Source organism: Microtus oregoni, unplaced genomic scaffold (assembly GCF_018167655.1).
Source record: "Microtus oregoni isolate MIOR12 unplaced genomic scaffold, Mior012 000027F_ref0000203, whole genome shotgun sequence".
NCBI lineage: Eukaryota > Metazoa > Chordata > Mammalia > Rodentia > Cricetidae > Microtus > Microtus oregoni.
In genome coordinates this window covers 31,648,194-31,666,077 of record NW_024543086.1, presented here as the reverse complement: position 1 = coordinate 31,666,077, position 17,884 = coordinate 31,648,194, and the positions used below count along the sequence as shown (strand labels likewise).

Here is a 17,884-nt window from a genome sequence, read left to right as displayed (position 1 = left end):
TGTAGCCCTGGCTGGACTGTAACTTACTCTGTAGACCAGGTGAACTCAAACTCAGAGATCCGTCTGTCTGGCCCCTGAGTGCTGGGATTAAAGGTGTGTGCAAGAACACTAAGAGCATTTTTTCTTTCAGAGGACCTGGATTCAATTCCCAGCACCCACATGGCAACTCACACCCATTCTTAACTCCAGTCCCAGAGTATCTAAAACATTTTTCTGACACCCACAGGTACCACGCATACATGAAGTGCACAGACAAGCAACCAAACAAAACATTCATATATATAAAATAAAACAAATTCAAAACTAAATCAGAGCCAGGAAGATGGTTTGGTGGGTAAAGGTAATTGCCACCAAGCCACTCCATCCCCAGAAACAGACATACAGACATGGTGGAAGGAGAGAACCAACTTGCACAAGGTGCCCTCTGATCTCCACACATGCTACTACACAGGACACACAAACACACAAAGACACACACAAGGGGGGGGACCAAAAAAATAAAAATTTAAAATGTTTTTCTCCACCTTGAGTTCTATCTTGCCAGGCACACACCTTTAATCTCAGCCCTCAGGAGGCAGAGGCTAGGGGATCTCTGTGTGTTTAAGGACAACCAGGACTATATACAAAAACCTTGTCTCAAAAAAACAAAAGCAAGAGAAAATGAGTTGTAGCTCCTCAGGTTGCAGTCCTATTCAAATAACCCCAATTCTGAGCCATGCCCACACCACATACTTCCTAACCTCTTCCTAACCCTCTACTCTCTCGGACTGCAGTATTGACTGGCAAACCATCTCAGGAAACACCAAAGCCATTACACATCTAAGGGCCTTGTATGTGACCTTAGATTTGTAGGCGTGCTTATGTGGGCAAGTCCAACGTTGTTATCAGGAGTCTTCCTCAATTGATTTCAACCTTATTCACTAAGGCAGCGTCTCTCAGAACCTAGATGTTGCAGATAAAGCTAGACTAGCGAACCAGCTGGCTTTGGAGACTCTAACTGCTTTCCAAGCACCTGTGCCAGGCTAAGTTTTTGTGGGCACTTCAAGCTACCTGTGCAGTCCAAGTCCATGGACTTTTGCTTTGTTCATCCTTGATGGTATTGACCAAACTCTTTCTTCTTCCAGATCCTCCCAATACCCAGAGATTACATTTCTTCCCTTTTCTGACCACTCCTGCTCCCCTATCCTGACTGCATTGTTCCACAAGCCTGTCCTTAGTTCCCAGCTACAGGTAGTTACTGAGTATTCTCCAACTAGTCCTATATGCAACTACACCTGTTCAAGGGGAACATGTATCCACAGCCTCCTTCCTCTCTTGTTTTTTTTTTTTAAAAAAAAAAGTTTGACCTGTTTATCCAGATAGTACGCATAAATAAGAATTTTCAAACAGAAAACATATGCAGAAGCTCAAATGAACATTCAATCTGGGCCTTCCTCACATCCACACCGTACAGTCCCGAAAGGCAGTTTAGCTCACGGCACTTTCTACGATGCCTTTGTATGGCTGTGCATACCTAATCATAGGACTGAACTGTTTACAACCGCCAAAAATAGGTAAAGTTAAAGAAGTATAGCTAGAATGAAGCAAATAACTGGACTGGTTTCCACTGCTATTTGTCTTAGGGTTTCTATTGCTGTGAGGAGACACCATGAACACAGCAACTCTTATAAAGAAAACATCTGATCAGAGGTTCAGTCATCACTGCAGGCACGCACGATAGCAGAGGTGATGCTGAAGCTGAGACTGATGCATTGGGTGGTACCCTGAGTATAGGGAACCTCAAAGCGTACCCCGCAACAAGACCATACCCACTGCAACAAAGAAACACCTCCTAATAGTGACACCTTCTATGAGAATATGGGATTATGGGATTATGGAGGCCAGTTATATTCAAATTACCATATTATTTACTGGTTCACATACACAAAATATGTAGTCATAAAATTTATAAATGAAAACAGAGAAAAAAATACAGGTGATCTGATACTTACATCTAACTTGAGTAACTTTTCAATGACAAGCTCCAGAATTTCACGCCTCAAAGTTGGAAAATACACACTTATCCTTAGTAAATTATGAACATAACATTCCTAAAGCATAAGAAATAAAATGATGAACAATTCAGCAGTGTTTCAGGACCTAAGCAAAACATGACTTCTACTTTAACTACATGACTAGAAAAGGGACTGTCAGTTCAGAAACTGAACTATTCAAATGTACGTATGTTAATTAATCTAATCACCACAAGTAAATGATTCTACTCAGTAATACACTATTACCTTCTGGTAATATTCATTATTTTTTTTATTCACTTGTGGTACTGGGAGTCAAACCCAGAACCTTATACATGCAAAGCATGCATTCCCACTGAGCTACATCTGCAACCTTCCTGGTAATTCTTATATGTATAAGCACCCAACACAAAAGATTATTTCTGAAATGGATGTTGACCATGACCTACACACAGTAATAAAATGGTATTGATGCCAGGCAGTGGTGGCACGTGCCTTTAATCCCAGCCCCCCAGCCTGGTCTATAGAGCAAGTGCCAAGACAGGCTCCAGAGAAACCCTGTCTCAAAAAACAAAAACAAAAAATGGTACTAAGTTATATAGCTAGGAAAGGAATTAGACACTAGGAGACATCTATAATCCTAGCATTTAGGAGGCGGTTGAGGCCAGTCTGGGCCATAGATTAGGACCCTATTTCAGAAAATATAACAAAGAGAAAAGAATGTAGACAGAAGATTCTGTTCCACCCAGTCCCACAGCCATTCAGACGCAAAGAAACACACAGAGGCTTATATTAATTATAAACTGGCCTATTAACTCAGGTTTATTAATAACTAGCTCTTACAACTTATATTAACCCATAATTCTTATCTATGTTTAACCACATGGCTTGGCACCTTTTCTTCCTCTGCGTCTGGTTGGTGACTGCGTCTGCCTTTTCTCTTCCCAGAATTCTCCTGATCTGGCCGCCCTGCCTATACTTCCTACCTGGCTACTGGTCAATCAATCTTTTATTAAACTAATGAGTGGAAAATATTTAGTGTATAAGAGCACTATCCCACAGCAAAAGAATATGAGAAACGTTCTTAGCTTTCTCTCTCTTTTGATTTTTGAGCCAGAGTCTCACATTGTAGCTCTGGCTCACCTCAAACTTGCCTAAGTCCTCTTGCTTAGCCTCCCAAGTGTCAGGATCACTTAGGATCACAACAGGCCTACGCCACAACACTCCATGAAATGGAATCTTGAGTTTAAAACTCTAGACAGGCATTTTTAAGAAATTAATAACATCATCTAAAATAAAGTCACAAAATAATCTTTTCATGAAAGATTTCTTACCAATGTTCTCTCTGATTTTCTCACAAATGGAAATTTTTCTACCAGTATTGGCATTAAAAACCATGGTGTCCTGTTTAAAAAAAAAAAAAATCTAATCCATATTAACTTTTTAAAAAGCTAGCATTTGCATCCTAAGAAAAATAAGGAAATAAGAGGCAAAAAAGAACCCTACCACAAGTAATTAAAGGCCCAAATCAGGGACTTGCAGAGAAAAATATAAAACAACTTACATAGAAATATACTTTATTTTTTTAACTTTGTTAGTAACAGCAAGTCAAAAACAGGCTTTTCTTCTACAACAGATTGGCAGATTTCAGTTTAAGAACATGTACCAGTATATAAGTATATTATTTAAAGAGGCAAAGTATCATTAACTTGGTATTTTTTGGTTAAGGCAGGGACTCGTGTAGCCCAGGCTAGCATCAACTAGCATAAAACTGTGTGTAACCAAGGATGATCCTCCTGCCTCTACCTTCCCAACTGTTGAGGTTACATATACAATACTCCACCCCAGCTTCCCATTTTTAGTTAACAAAAGTAACTAAAAGTCTATACTGCCAAAGAAACCCACAAGCCTGCCACACTTCTTGATAACCACATTTTATTCATTCATACGGCAAAGTGTACACACAGGTTCAAAGAGAAAGTATCTGGATATCATATCTGCTGAAGATAAAAGCAAAATCCCAACTTCTACAGAAAAGAGAGGTAGAAGCACTATGTATAGGTTAAATATAAATAGATACGCAGGCATGAAATGACTTAGAGGGAGAGACATTTGCCTTCAAGGCCTGGCACCTGAGTTTCTACAAGGTAAGCTGGCAGAATGGAAACTACTGATAGCTGTCCTCTGACCAGCATGATGGCACACTCAACACCTGTGCCTACACCCACACACAAATTAAATTTTTAAGTAAGTTAATAAAATAAATTAAAACAACATAATGAATAGAAAATAGAATTTTCAACATGTGTTATCAATACAATTGAAAAATAGCAATATAACCCAGTTTTTGATGCTATTAACACTCTATAATCTACTCAATTCTTCCTTCCAGAGCTGTGTGCACACATTACAGGCAAGTGACCCACCAGAACTAAGACTCAACCTGTTAAACTAAACACCATGATTCAAAGGATTCAAAGTCAACAAAACAATACTCACGATGGGACATATTTTGTTATGATTTGCAAGGCTCTATGACATGTGTCAAAATTTGCAGGAAGATCTACAAGGAAAAACTTGAAAGTATGAACATCAAAACAAAAAACTTCAAAATCATGTTTCTGAAGCTATGAAGCTAAAAACACTTTCTAACCAAAACTCAGTAACTATGAGAAATAAGAATTGCAAAGTTTGATGGGAGGTAGTGGCACACCCCTTTAATTCCAGAAGTAGGTAGATCTCTGAGGACAGCCAGGACTACACAGAGAAATCCTGTCTCAAAAGACAAACAAACAAGCAAAAAAAAAAAAAAAAGGGAATTGCAAGGTTTGTCTCCTCGTTTGTCTCCTCAATCAACAATGAGTATTAAATGGATTAATTATATCACACCTGCATAGATTCATCTAGAAAGAGCTAGAGTTATTAGTTGAGAATGGCAAAGCACACAGAACACATGCAACACTTCAGCTGCTGGAGCAGGATTGCTGAGTTGGAGGCCAGAGACCCTAACCTAAAAAAACAAAACAATGGCGGGGGGGGGGGGGGGGGTTAGCTCAGCTGGTAGACTGCTTGTCTAGCATTTACAAAGCACTGAGATGAATCTACATAAAACAGACATAGCAGTACACTCTTGCAACCCCAGTAATCAAGAAGTAGGGGCAAGAGGAGCACAAGTTAAGGTCTTCTTCAGCTATGTAAATTCAAGGCCAGTTCAAGGACACATAAGAACGCTTCTCCAGGGCTGGATGGAGAGAAGGCTCAGCCGTTAAGAGCTTGCCTGCTCTTCCAAAGGTCCTGAGTTCAATTCCCAGCAACCACATGGTAGCTCACAACCATCTGTAATGAGGTCTGGTGCGCTCTTCTGGCCTGCAATACACACAGACAGAACATTGTATATATAATAAATAAATAAATAAATATTTAAAAAAAAAAGAAAAAAAGAACGCGTCTCCAATGGGGGGGGGGATGACTGCACACTATGAATGTGCCAAAAATAGTCTATAAACCTGGGTGTGGTGACAAACATCTTTAATCTCAGTGGTAGGTGGATCTCTCTGAGTTCAAGGCCAACCTAGTGAGTTCCAAGACAGCTGGGCTAAACAGTAAGTAAGTCTCAAAAAACCAACAAGATTCTATCAAGGGTTATCACTTGCTGTGGTCTCCAGGAGACGTCACTTAGAACACATTCTCAAGGATGAGACGATGCACGCTGCTCTGACTCTTTTTATACTTACTGTCGTCTTCGTCTTCAGAATCTGAAACATCTATGCCGCCCTCCTTAACGATCACTCGGGCTTTGGAGAAAAAAGAAAATTTGTTATAGTGTTCTGTCACGGACAAACAAGGAACAGAAAATTTGAAAGGTGGAAGGAGAGAGGGATGCTGGAAAGATGGCTCTGCCTGGGGACCTGATTCCCATTACCCATATGATGGGTCACAAATGCCTCTGAACTCTAGTTCAAAGGGATCTAAACCCCTCTTCCAGACTCTTTGGTCACTGTACACAGGGTTGCATACAAGCAGAAAACACACACACAAAAAAAAAGTTACATTGACATACATACGCTTTCTGCCTATTATACCCTGTGCCAAAACAGGGCTCTGCAAGCAAAGTAGCAGCCATCAGAAGTGGCACATGACCTTAGACCATAACTGTGAGCCAAATAAACTACTTTAGAATAAGAGAGGCAAGGGCAGAGAAAGCAAGTAAAAGGAAGGGGAGAGGAAGAAGAAAGTTCATTTTTACAAGCAAGTAACAACTACTTACGAGGTACAAAATGAGAAGCAATCATGCTGAGACACGGTCTAAGGAAGACTGTCTGTGCTGATACAAGATTACCAAGAAAAGCCAAATACTCCTCCACCACTGTCTGACTTCTCTTCAACCAAGGCAATCTCTAGAGATGGAAAAGGAAGACAATGCAAAAGGTGTAACAGCTATATACTGTTTTCAAAATATTAACTAAGCTCTTAGTCAGTGAATTAGCGTAAACTTACCAAGATGATGTTTATAAGTTGCTCAAAGTCTTTTGTCAAGTACATGACAGAGGAACGAAATTCCAGCAGCCAGTTAATTATTTGGTCATCCTTAAGTTAAAACAAACAAACAAAAAAAATCATAAACTGTCTAAAGTTACAGAAAAGTAATGGATATACTTTGTACCTATCATCTATCAATAGCATGTTTAAATTCAGGAAAACAAACACGTTCCACTAAAATATGCCAGAGGGGCTAACCACGGTGTGTACTCCTATAATCTAAGCATGTGAGAAGCTGAAGTTTCAAGACCTGAGCTATATACTAAGTTCCAGACCAAACCTTGCTTATATACCTATTAAGCCAAAGGGCTAAGTGTAGGACTCAATGCTTTCCTTCCATGTTGGAGACCCTGGACCTAACGCCCAGCACGTATGCACAAGCTAGGCACCTTGAGTCTGACCATCAGAAGCCATGTAACTATGGAAGGCAAGTAGCTGGTCCAGGGACTGGAGAGCTGGCTAAGCACTGGCCGCTCTTCTAGAGGACACAGAATCAATTCTCATCATCTACATAGTGGTTCACAAAACATCTTTAAAAAAAAAAAAAAAAGACTGGGGTTGTGGCAGAGCCCTTAACCAGCATGCTTATATCCTAGTTTTCAAACCCCAACATTGAAAAAATAAGAACTACAAGAACAGTCAGGGACAGCAGATTCAGTGGTGAGCGCTGATTAGGAACAGATTACTTGTAGCACTCTGAAAAAGCAGACACAGCTGCTATCATCTTCATCTTTACTGTGCCAAGGACCTGCAGATGAGCTAAGGCTGCAGATAAATAGATGAGTGCTGGTTTAGTAATGCACAAGGACCTGTGTTTAATCCCCAGCACCACAACAAAATCACAAAACTATCATATGATATAAAAAAAAACTGGTTCTAAGGCTGGACAAAGGGTTTAGCAGTTAAGAGATAATATTGTTATTGCAGAGAATCCAAGTTTAACCTCCAGGTTCCCAGCTTCCACATATTTGGCTCTCAGCTGCCCCTAATTCTACCTCTAAAGGACCCTGACATCTTATGCACGCATACACAAATATGCAATTTTTTTGTTTTTTTGTTTGTTTTGAGACTGGGTCTCTGTATGTAGCCCTGGGTGTCCAGGAACTCCCTATGTAGATTAGGCTGACCTCGAACTCATAAAAATCTGCCTGTATCTGCCTTTTCCTCCTTGTACTGGGACTAAAGATGTGTACCATCATGCCCAGTTAAATGCATTTTTTTTTTTTTTTTTTTTTTTTTTTTAGTTTTTTTGGAGACAGGGTTTCTTTGTAGCTTTGGAGCCTGTCCTGGCACTAGCTCTTGTAGACCAGGCTGGCCTAGAACTCACACAGATCTGCCTGCCTCTGCCTCCCGAGAACTGGGATTAAAGGCGTGCGCCACCACTGCCCGGCTAAATGCATTTTTTAAAGTTAAAAATAAAAAAGGATCTGCTGAGGGTTGGGTTCAGGCTGACTTCTAGCTTCAACACTAAGTTACTAGAGTGAGAACCTGCTCACAGAAAGTAGAGTGCAACACAAATAAATTGGCCCTTTGGACCAGAGAAAAAAGGTAAAGCTCAGGAAAGCTTGAAGACTTCAGGTGCTCTTTAAGGGTAATATTTCTTACAGGAAAAGGACACTGCAGAAAACTGAAAGTAAATCAATATGGCGCTCTCTCTCTCTCTCTCTCTCTCTCTCTCTATATATATATATATATATATATATATATTATAGCAAGCCAAAAGAAAATTCTGGGGAGCAAAAAAGGGTCAGGTAGGGCACAGAGGCCATGTATGCTGGGTATATAATTAGAAACATCTTCTGGGTCTGGGAAATGGACCCAAGGAGGGATACACCATGTGCTTAGAGAACCAGAAAAAGCTCAAAGCAGCTGACATTACACCAGGATCTGAAAGAGAGCAGTTTGCAGATTACAGTAGTAGCAATAAACAGATACGACATTTACATGGGGCTGGAAAGGTGGCTCAGTGGTTAAGAGCACTGGCTGCTCTTCCAGAGGTCCTGAGTTCAATTCCCAGCACCCACATGGTGGCTATCTATAATAGGATCTGATGCCCTCTCTGGCATGCAGAACACACATACAGAAAACATAAATAAATCTTTTTTTTAAAAAAAAAAAGATATGACATTTACTATGTACCAGACAGTGTTCTAAGGTTTTATCATATGTTAATTCATTTATTCCTTACAACCACCCTACAGAACAGGTACTACTGATCTCCATTTTACAGAGGAGGACACTAAAGCACAAGAGCAAGAACTCACTGGGGAGGGAAGCAATGTTGTCTGAGCCAATGTTCAAATAAAGTGTTAAGGAAGACCTCAAGCGACAAAGACATCCAAAGACATACAGGTAGAAGGTGGCAAACTTGGGGGATGTGTATCTCTTAAGACTGAACACAGTAAAGACTATTTATCACCAACTGTACTAGAGGTTAATCTCTATTCTTCTACAGGCGTGAAGTTGTTAAGTAGGAATAACATGCCTAGACATGTCCTATGGAGAGATGAGTCAGGCTTCACTGTTCAAAGTACATCTACAGGGAAGAGGACAGAGCACAGCAGGATCTAAAGAATACAGAGTTACTAGAGGAATTCAGATTTATGAACACCAACAAAATCGCACATGAAAGGTTTTGTTTGTTTGTTTTGCCCCAACATGGATGAATAGATACAGAAGGTTAGAAGGTCCAGAAAGACTACAAGGTCCCTTACTCAAGAACTATGTAAGCAATAAAGCCAGTTTAGCATACAGAAGGCTACAGAAAAGTGGGCTTGGGGAAGAGATCAGTCTGACTTCATCACAGTGGAGAACATTAGCAATTCTGGAAGATGCAATGAACAGGTGTTAGGAGGCAAGTCTGGGGTCCACAGGAGCAACAGGAGCTATAACACATGCATTAAGGAGTTACGAAGACACATGTAGACTGCAAAGCCTATAGCAATCACACACTAAAACTCTACTGAATAAAAGAAAAGAACCAAATTTTAAAAATTTCAGAGCTTTAAAAATAATTTTTTTAATTAAGGGATGGAGAAGAAGCTCAGTGGTTAAGAATATTTATTGCAGCCCAGCGGTGGTGGTGCACACCTTTAATCCCAGCATTAGGGAGACAGAGGCAGGTAGATCTGTGAGTTTGAGGCCAACCTAATCTATGAACAGCGAGTTCCAGGACAGGCTCCAAAGATACAGAGAAACTCTGTCTTGAAAAACAAAACAAAACAAAAAGAATGAAAAAGAAAAAGAATATTTATTGCTCTTCCAAAGGGCCTGGATTCAGTTCCCAGCATCTACATGACTGCTCACAATTTCTGGTCTCCCTCTGCACCAGGCATGCACATACAGAGTAAACACACACACATGCAAGCAAAACACTCATATACATAAAACAAAATAAACCCTTAAAAACTCCACTCAGTTCCAAAGTTAAGAACACATCAGAAGTGGTAGTGGAACACACCTTTAATCCCCACACTTGGGAGGCAGAGGCAGGAGAATCTGTGAGTTCAAGGCTAGTCTGATCTACAGAGAAAGTTCCAGGACAGCCAAGGTTACAGAGAAATTCTGTCCCAAAATAAATAAATAACTAGGTAAACTATTAAAAGGTAATATATAAAACAAAGAACACACCAACAATGTGACAAGAAGTGATGAGAAGACAGAAAGATCACAGAAAATGAAGGCGATTTTAAGTGGGTGGGCAACAGTGTCTATTGCTGAACTGGTGTGAGGCTGTCAAATGCCACTAAAATGAGACTATGAGAAATTACTGGGGAAGCCAGGCATGGTGGCATACACTTTTAATTCCAGCATTTAGTATGCAGAGGCAGAAGGATCTCTCTCATTTGAGGCTTGGTCTACATAGAAAGTTCCAGAACTACCAGGGATATGTAGAGAGACCCTGTCTCTGCAGGAAAAAAAAAAAAAAATAACAAAAAATTACTAGGGATAAAAACATGATCACTGATAACTTTTATCAAGTCACTAGAGTAGTGATATGTTGACTTAAACGTAAATAAGGCAGAAGGAATGGGGGTGTGCTCGTAAAGCGGAACATTCCAAATGACAAGCCCTTATTTCATGTTGGAGACTGTCCTAAGGAATCCTGGATATCAACTCACTAAGTCTTCATGGTTCTCCCCTCGCTCCTTCTTTTTTTAAGAATTATTTTTTATTTTATAATTATGAGTGTTTTGCCAGCATGTATGCATATGCATTATGTGCATGCAAGAGAGACTGCAGAGTCCAGAAGGTACCATATCCCCTGAAATAGTTAAAGACGGTTGTTGGCTGCCATGTAGATGCTGAGAACAGAACCAGAGTGCTCTGGAAGACCAAGTGCACTGGGTGACAGTGGTACACACCTTTAATTCCAGCACTCGGGAGGCAGATAGATATCTGTGTGAGTCCAGCCTGGTCTACAAGAGCTAGTTCTCCAAAAAAAGAGAGAAAGAGAAAGAAAAGAACACTAAGTGCTCTTAACTACTAGCTATCTCTGTAGTCTGCCCTTTAAGTAACCAAGTGTGGGGAGAGAGCAGGAAGTCCAGTCATCCAACCACTAGATGCCAGGAGTATCCCCTTCCTCCTACTGCGTACAACTAAAAGTGTTCCCAGCCATCATCAAATGTCTGCTAGAGGGGAAGATTGCTCCTGGCTGAGAAACACTGAGTTAAGTAAGATAGGATCACAGAAAGCAAGTCTTGAACGACAGACAAGGATCATCGGTAAAAATATTACAACCTGGGGTCAATCCTAGAGGCTCACATGGTAGAAAGACAGAGCCAACTCCCACAAATTGTCCCCTGACCTTCACACTTGCTGTAGCATGCACACATGTGTAAAATACACAATTAAATATGATAAATAGCCAGGCTCCAGACAGGCTCCAAAGCCACAGAGAAACCCTGCCTCGAAAACCCAAACCAAAGCAGACCAGAACAAAAAAAAAAAAAGTTAAGAGAATGTTTTTAAATTACCTTTATATCAGGGTCTGAGAGCTGGTTCTTCAACAACTCTAAGTCATTTGTTTCACCCTAAACAAAGAGAAGAAATTAAAGTACAATTACTATGGTTTCCTTTAAATATTAACAGAATTTTGTTTCATTTTTCAAGACAAGGTTTCTCTGTGTAACAGTCCTGGCTGTTCTGGAACTCACTCTGTAGATCAGGCTAGTCTAGAACTCACTGAGATCTGCCTGCCTTTGTCTCCCAAGTGCTGGGATTTAAGGCATGCACCACCACCACCCAGCCAGAGTTTTTATTATTCCTTGATATCTCAGAGAACTACAAAAGGACCTGTAGAACTTCTATACATCGCTTACAATAATAAAGTCAAGACTATACAACTTTGAAGAATTCTTATTTAAGGCAGTCCTGGTCATTTTATATACTCAAAATCCCAAATATTCAGATAACAAGCCCAAGGCCACCCATCTGGGCAACCCCATCTCAATATAAAAAGTAAAAAAAACGGGGCTGGAGAGATGGCTCAGAAGTTAAGAGCACTGACTTCCAAAGATCCTGAGTTCAATTCCCAGCACCAACATTGTGGCTCACAAGCACCATTAATGAGATCTGGTGCCCTCTTCTGCCCTGCAGGGACACATACAGGCAAAACAGTGTATACATAATAAATAAATCCTTTAAAAAAAAAAAGTAAAAAAACAAAAGGGCTGCAGCTAGAGCTCATGGGCTTATCCTAGGCTCAATCCCTAACACTGCAAACAAACAACTAAGGCAGCAAGAAACTTGCTGCATCAGAAGTCTACAACAACAGAAGAGTCAACAGTCACTCATATTCAACTAACCAGGGTATGGACACTTTACTACATCAGATACTAGTGAAAATTCTCTAAATAGGAGATAAAAAACATTGTGATGTGTCAGCAAGAATTAAGACAGCATCTATTCATATGTATGACTAGGAATTATAAGACAATCATTTATGTTATATCTTTAGTGATGAGATCTAGAGGAACCACTTAGACAACACAAAACCAAACATCTCTAGTTTATTCTTCTAAAGTGAAGCTTAGGTAACTCCTTAAGATATAAAATGGTAGCCGGGCGGTGGTGGCGCACGCCTTTAATCCCAGCACTCGGGAGGCAGAGGCCGGCGGATCTCTGTGAGTTCGAGACCAGCCTGGTCTACAAGAGCTAGTTCCAGGACAGGCTCCAAAACCACAAAGAAACCCTGTCTCGAAAAACCAAAAAAAAAAAAAAAGAGAGAGAGATAAAATGGTTTAGTAGAGCCAGGCATAGGGGTGCAGAGTAAAAAGGGAGAGGCAGGAGGATCTCTGGGAGGTCAAGACCAGTTTAGTGTACAAAGCAGTTCCAGAACAGACAGAGCTATTCAAGGGATTAAAACTTTTAATGGGATTATGTAATTCCAGGCTTGAGGCAAAAAGACTGGAGCAAGGGCTGGAGAGATGGTTCAGTGGTTAAGAGCACTGACTGCTCTTCCAGAGGACCCGGGTTCAATTCCCAGCACCCACATGGCAGCTCACAACTGTCTGAAGATCAGTTCCAGGGAATCTGACACTTCACACCAATGCACATAAAATAAAGTTAAATAAACCATAAAAATATTTAAAAAAAAAAGAAAAAGAAAAAGACTGGAGCAAGACTATCCCAAAAATAAGTAGGGTCTGGAGAGATGGTTCAGCAGTTAAGAGCACTGGCTGCTCTTCCAGAGGACCTGGGTTCAATTCCCAGCACCTACATGGCAGCTCACAACTGTCTATAGTTACTGTTCCAGGGGATCCGACACCCTCATAGAGACATACATGCAGGCAAAACATCAATGTACATAAAATACAAATAAATAATTTTAAAAATAAATAAGCCAGGTGGTAGTGGCATATGCCTTTAATCCCAGCACTCAAGAGGCAGAGGTAGGCGGATCTCTGTGAGTTTAAGGCCAGCCTGGGCTACAAAATGAGTTGCAGGACAGCCAAAACTACACTGTAAAGTATAAAACTTCAGCAAATGCATTTTGACTACTTTGACAGTATCATGCATATCACTAAATATTCTACTTCAATATGGCGTCTAAAAATACTTCCTCCCTCCACTCCTTATCTTTCCAGACCAGGGGTTCTTAACCCCTTCAGGGAGTCGAATGGCCCTTTCACAGGGGTCACCTACACCAACAGAAAACATAGATATTTACACTGTTACTCTTTTTTCTTTCTTTTTCAATTTTTCCAGACAGCTATAGCTTTGAAGCCTTTCCTGAAACTGGCTCTGTAGACCAGGCTGGCCTCAAACTCACAGAAATCCACCTGCCTCTGCGTCCTGGGTGTTGGGATTAAAAGCATGTGCCACCACCACCTGGCTTACATTACTATTCTTAACAGTAGCAAAATTACAGTTATGAAGTAGCAAGCCGGGCGGTGGTGGCGCACGCCTTTAATCCCAGCACTTGGGAGGCAGAGGTAGGTGGATCTCTGTGAGTTCGAGACCAGCCTGGTCTACAAGAGCCAGTTCCAGGACAGGAACCAAAACCACAGAGAAACCCTGTCTCGAAAAACCAAAAAAAAAAAAAAAAAAAAGAAGGAGCAAAGAAAATAATCTTATGGTTGGGGTCACTACAACATGAGAAACTATATTAAGGGATTGCAGTCTTAGGAAGGTTGAGAACCACTGTTTTAGACAGAGGCTGTGTAGCCCTGGCTGGCCTCAAATTCACAGATATCCACCTGCCTCTGCCTCCAAGTGTTCACCAAACCCAGAGTAAAATTTATATTTAGGCAATTAAAAGAGCTCAACTCGGGGAAGTGTTTTCCTGGAGTGGACAAGGTCCCAGATCTAATCCCCACCACTGAGAAACCTAAACAAAGACACACACATAAATGTTCACGTTCATGTTACTATGTTTACTGTGTTTGTGGTTGTTTCTGGAAGGTGGGAGGCACTCAGCAGGAACCCAAGGCCTTAATAACCTGCTCTGCAGTGTAACACATACTGTGTTCTGTCTGACAAAAGTCAAGCCCAGAGTATTTACTCATACCTTTTTGTATTTCAGTAAGGCTTCTGTCACAGTTCCACCAAACCGAACAGCTTTTCTTGGGGGAGAACTGAAGAAATCACTCTCTAATGCAAGCATATCCGAAAGCCTGACGAACCAGAAGTACCAGGTATTAAATGCATGACACAGAATAACAGCGAACATGACTGAACCAACGTCATTTTTAAATGTTATCCATGTTTCCAATCTTATCCCCACCTTTCATTCTTCACTCAGCAACTGTCTTCTCATGGGACTTAGAATAACAATCCAAACTCAAACTCCTAAAGGGAAAATACTACATGCTCGAAAAACCAACACTTGGGAGACTGAGGCAGAATCCAGAAGTTCAGGGACAACCTAGGCCTAGTGAGATTTTAATCTCAAAATTTATTTTTCATTTTTTTTTAAGAGAAAGGGAAGGAAAAAAAAATGAAAGACTCCAAATTCCTGCATTAATCCTATAAGATCCCATTTAACAGGGAGGGAAGTTGTCTAACTCTGATCTCGAGGTAGAAGCATTTGTTAGAAAGAAGCACGGTGTCCTTTCTTCTTCAAACTTGTCAAGCTGGTTCCCATTTCACTTGCTACTCTTTAGAAACACTCTTCCCACATACATACAAGGTTGAAGCGCAAATACCAGTTCTCCACCAGAACTGCTGCAGTATTTAGTTCTCCACAGCTCTAACTGATCTTGTTCATTTACTGCTGTCCCTGTCCAGCTGTTGAGCCCGAGAACGTCCATCTCTGGATGAGTTATTGTCCCCAGTGTCCACACTTCAGAAGTAACTGTCATTATGCTAAGTGCTTTACAACGTTTCCTTCACTTACAAAGTCATACAAAACCTAAAAATGTTGCTTAGATAAGGACAACTGGGTCTGCTGCTCACTTCTGCAGAAACAAACTTCAAAGTTTAGAATTCAGTTTGTCACCACTGACAGCATTCACCCAGAAATCCCAAGTCCAGGGAATGCAGTCCACATCTACGCTAAGGGAGGGAAGAATAAAACGCAGACGACGGGCCTAGAGTCCCACAAGGGCGTCCCAGGAGTTCAAGCGGAAGACAATGGAACAGACAAGGCTGACTAACGGCGCCTTCGCCCTCACGGAGGGAACGCGAGGCTGCTGCGCACCAGGGCCGAGCCCGCGGGCCCGGCGCTCTCGGGCCTCGAGACCCTCCCACCCCTCGCCCCCACCCCCTCAGTCCTCCGGACGCCCCGAGCGCTCACAGCGGGCTCGAGCCGGGACACGCAGGGGAAGGCCGCCCGGATCTTACCCAGTCCGCGACGCGCCCAGCGTGCCAGAGGCCGCAACCGCCACATCTCCCGGCAAACTCGTGTGAAGCAGCGGGGCCGCCATCGGGTTAAAGCAGCGCAAGCGCAGCGCCTGCTGCCGGAAGTCACGGCCGCCGGCCCACCCCGGAAGTCGCCTTGGAGAGGCAGCCTCCAGCCAATCGGGGCCCATGTGAGGGGAGCGTGGCACTCGCCTTGGAAGGCCCCGCCGGCCCTAGCCTTTGGGAAGCGTGCCTAATAGACTGGGGCAGCTACGAGCCAGTCAGTGGCTGCGTTCCTCAAAGCCTTCCTCCAGAAGAATCCTGCCATGCTGGCGAGCACCTGAAACCTCGGCCTCTGAAGGTGGAAGCAGAAGGAACAGGAGTTCAAGACTAGACGGTAAAGTGCTAGGACCCGGGTTAGTAAAAGCCCGGCGTCATGTTAGTCATGCCAGCACTGGAGAGATGGAGACAGAAGCATCTTTGGGACCCGCTGACCGACCGGCCAGACTAGCCTTCCAGGCAAAAACACAAGCAAGCACCCGCATGCACACAACACTTAAATCGAATCGAGGAAATCAAGTCTTTACAGAGGAAAGATTTGGCTGAACAAAATACATGATCTGTACGCCATTTTAAACACACGATAATCTTATTCTCTAGGAAACACATGACATGCGGAAGCCTGGAGGCAGTGGTGAAAAAACAGGAGAGGGCTGGAGGGTTGTCTCCATGGCTAAGAGGACCCAGGTTTGAGAGTTTATCGTAGTGAATGAGGGCTTTTAATCCCAGCAGAGGCAGGCAGATCTCTTGAGTTTGTGGATAGCTTGATCTACAGAGCGAGTTCTAGGACAGCCAGGACTACACAGAGAAACCCTGTCTCAAAAACAAAACAAAAAAAAAAAAAGAGAGAGGACCCAGATCTATTCCCAGCACCCAGGTAATGGCTCACAACTGTCTGTAACTCCAGTCCCCAGTCCCAGGGGATCTTATACATAGTGCCCAGACATATATGCATGCAAAACACCCAAACACATACAATAAGTTTAAAAACAGTTCTCTTTTAATTTATTTATTTATTATGTATTCAGTGTTCTACCTGCAGGTCAGCGGAAAGCACCAGATCTTATTGTGGATGGTTGTGAGCCACCATGTGGGTTCTGGAAATTGAACTCGGGAACTCTGGAAGAGTAGCCAGTGCTTTTAACCGCTGAATCATCTCTCCAGCCCCTTAGAAACAGTTTTAAAGAGCTATTTGATCTCAAGCATACTTTTTGTTTCTCAAGATGTTGATAGAATCCAGACCATTGTTCATACTAGTTGGGTGCTCTACTATTGAGCTCCACTTGTAAATTTGTAAAAGAAACTAATGTCACCCAGACCAAAAAGAAGCAACTACATGGCAGCTCACAGCTGTCTGTAACTCCAGTTTTAGGGGATCTGACACCTTCACACCAATGCACATGAAATAAACCATTTTTAAAAAATTAAGACAAGATTATCTTCAGCATCATGTTAACTAAAAAGCACAGCTCTGGTTTGCAGCATCATAAATCCAAGTTCTGTCATCCTTGAACCGATTTTGAATCTGATACTGTTTTAAAGTTTCTTAGGAGCAGGGGAAATAATTGCACATTAGCACAATCAATGCTTTAGGATAGCTGTTTTTGCAGAAACCTACTCCCCTCTATCACAAAGAAAAGCAAAATGAGATAAACAGAATACATGTGTATGACACATGAAGAACATAAACTCTCAAGTAACTGCCGATTCAACCATAATGCCATTAATTTTGAGCTGAACATATATTAAAAAAAAAAAAACCAACAACACCTATGACTATGCCACCTAACTCAAGAAGCAGAACCCCAAGCAGCACTGGTGAGTTCCAGGGTTCCTCGAGCCACTTGAATGGCCAGGTCTCTCCCCCAAGGACCTCTAACTGTTCTAACTGCTTAACCCTGCCCCCATCTGTAGAGTAAAAGCCCAGTTTCTGGACATGAAATCTCAGCAATCTCCACCCTGAAAAGTTCCACCCCTTCCCAAGAAGCTGT

At 41.9% G+C, this 17,884-nt stretch overlaps 1 protein-coding gene across 2 annotated transcripts in view; it reads right to left on the bottom strand.

The window, feature by feature from the left end:
• Positions 1–15,966, bottom strand: part of Rrn3 (RRN3 homolog, RNA polymerase I transcription factor) — a 42,263-nt gene extending 26,297 nt beyond the window's left edge. For both annotated transcript variants that reach the window (XM_041676442.1, XM_041676443.1), the window contains exons 1-9: positions 15,837–15,966; positions 14,563–14,668; positions 11,528–11,584; positions 6,510–6,599; positions 6,280–6,409; positions 5,747–5,806; positions 4,512–4,575; positions 3,347–3,416; positions 1,992–2,090 (exon numbers count right to left, since the gene is read on the bottom strand). In XM_041676442.1, the coding sequence (XP_041532376.1) occupies positions 1,992–2,090; positions 3,347–3,416; positions 4,512–4,575; positions 5,747–5,806; positions 6,280–6,409; positions 6,510–6,599; positions 11,528–11,584; positions 14,563–14,668; positions 15,837–15,919 (759 nt within the window). In that variant the 5' untranslated portion in view covers positions 15,920–15,966. The remainder of the gene's footprint in view (positions 1–1,991; positions 2,091–3,346; positions 3,417–4,511; positions 4,576–5,746; positions 5,807–6,279; positions 6,410–6,509; positions 6,600–11,527; positions 11,585–14,562; positions 14,669–15,836) is intronic.
• Positions 15,967–17,884: the final 1,918 nt, after the last annotated feature.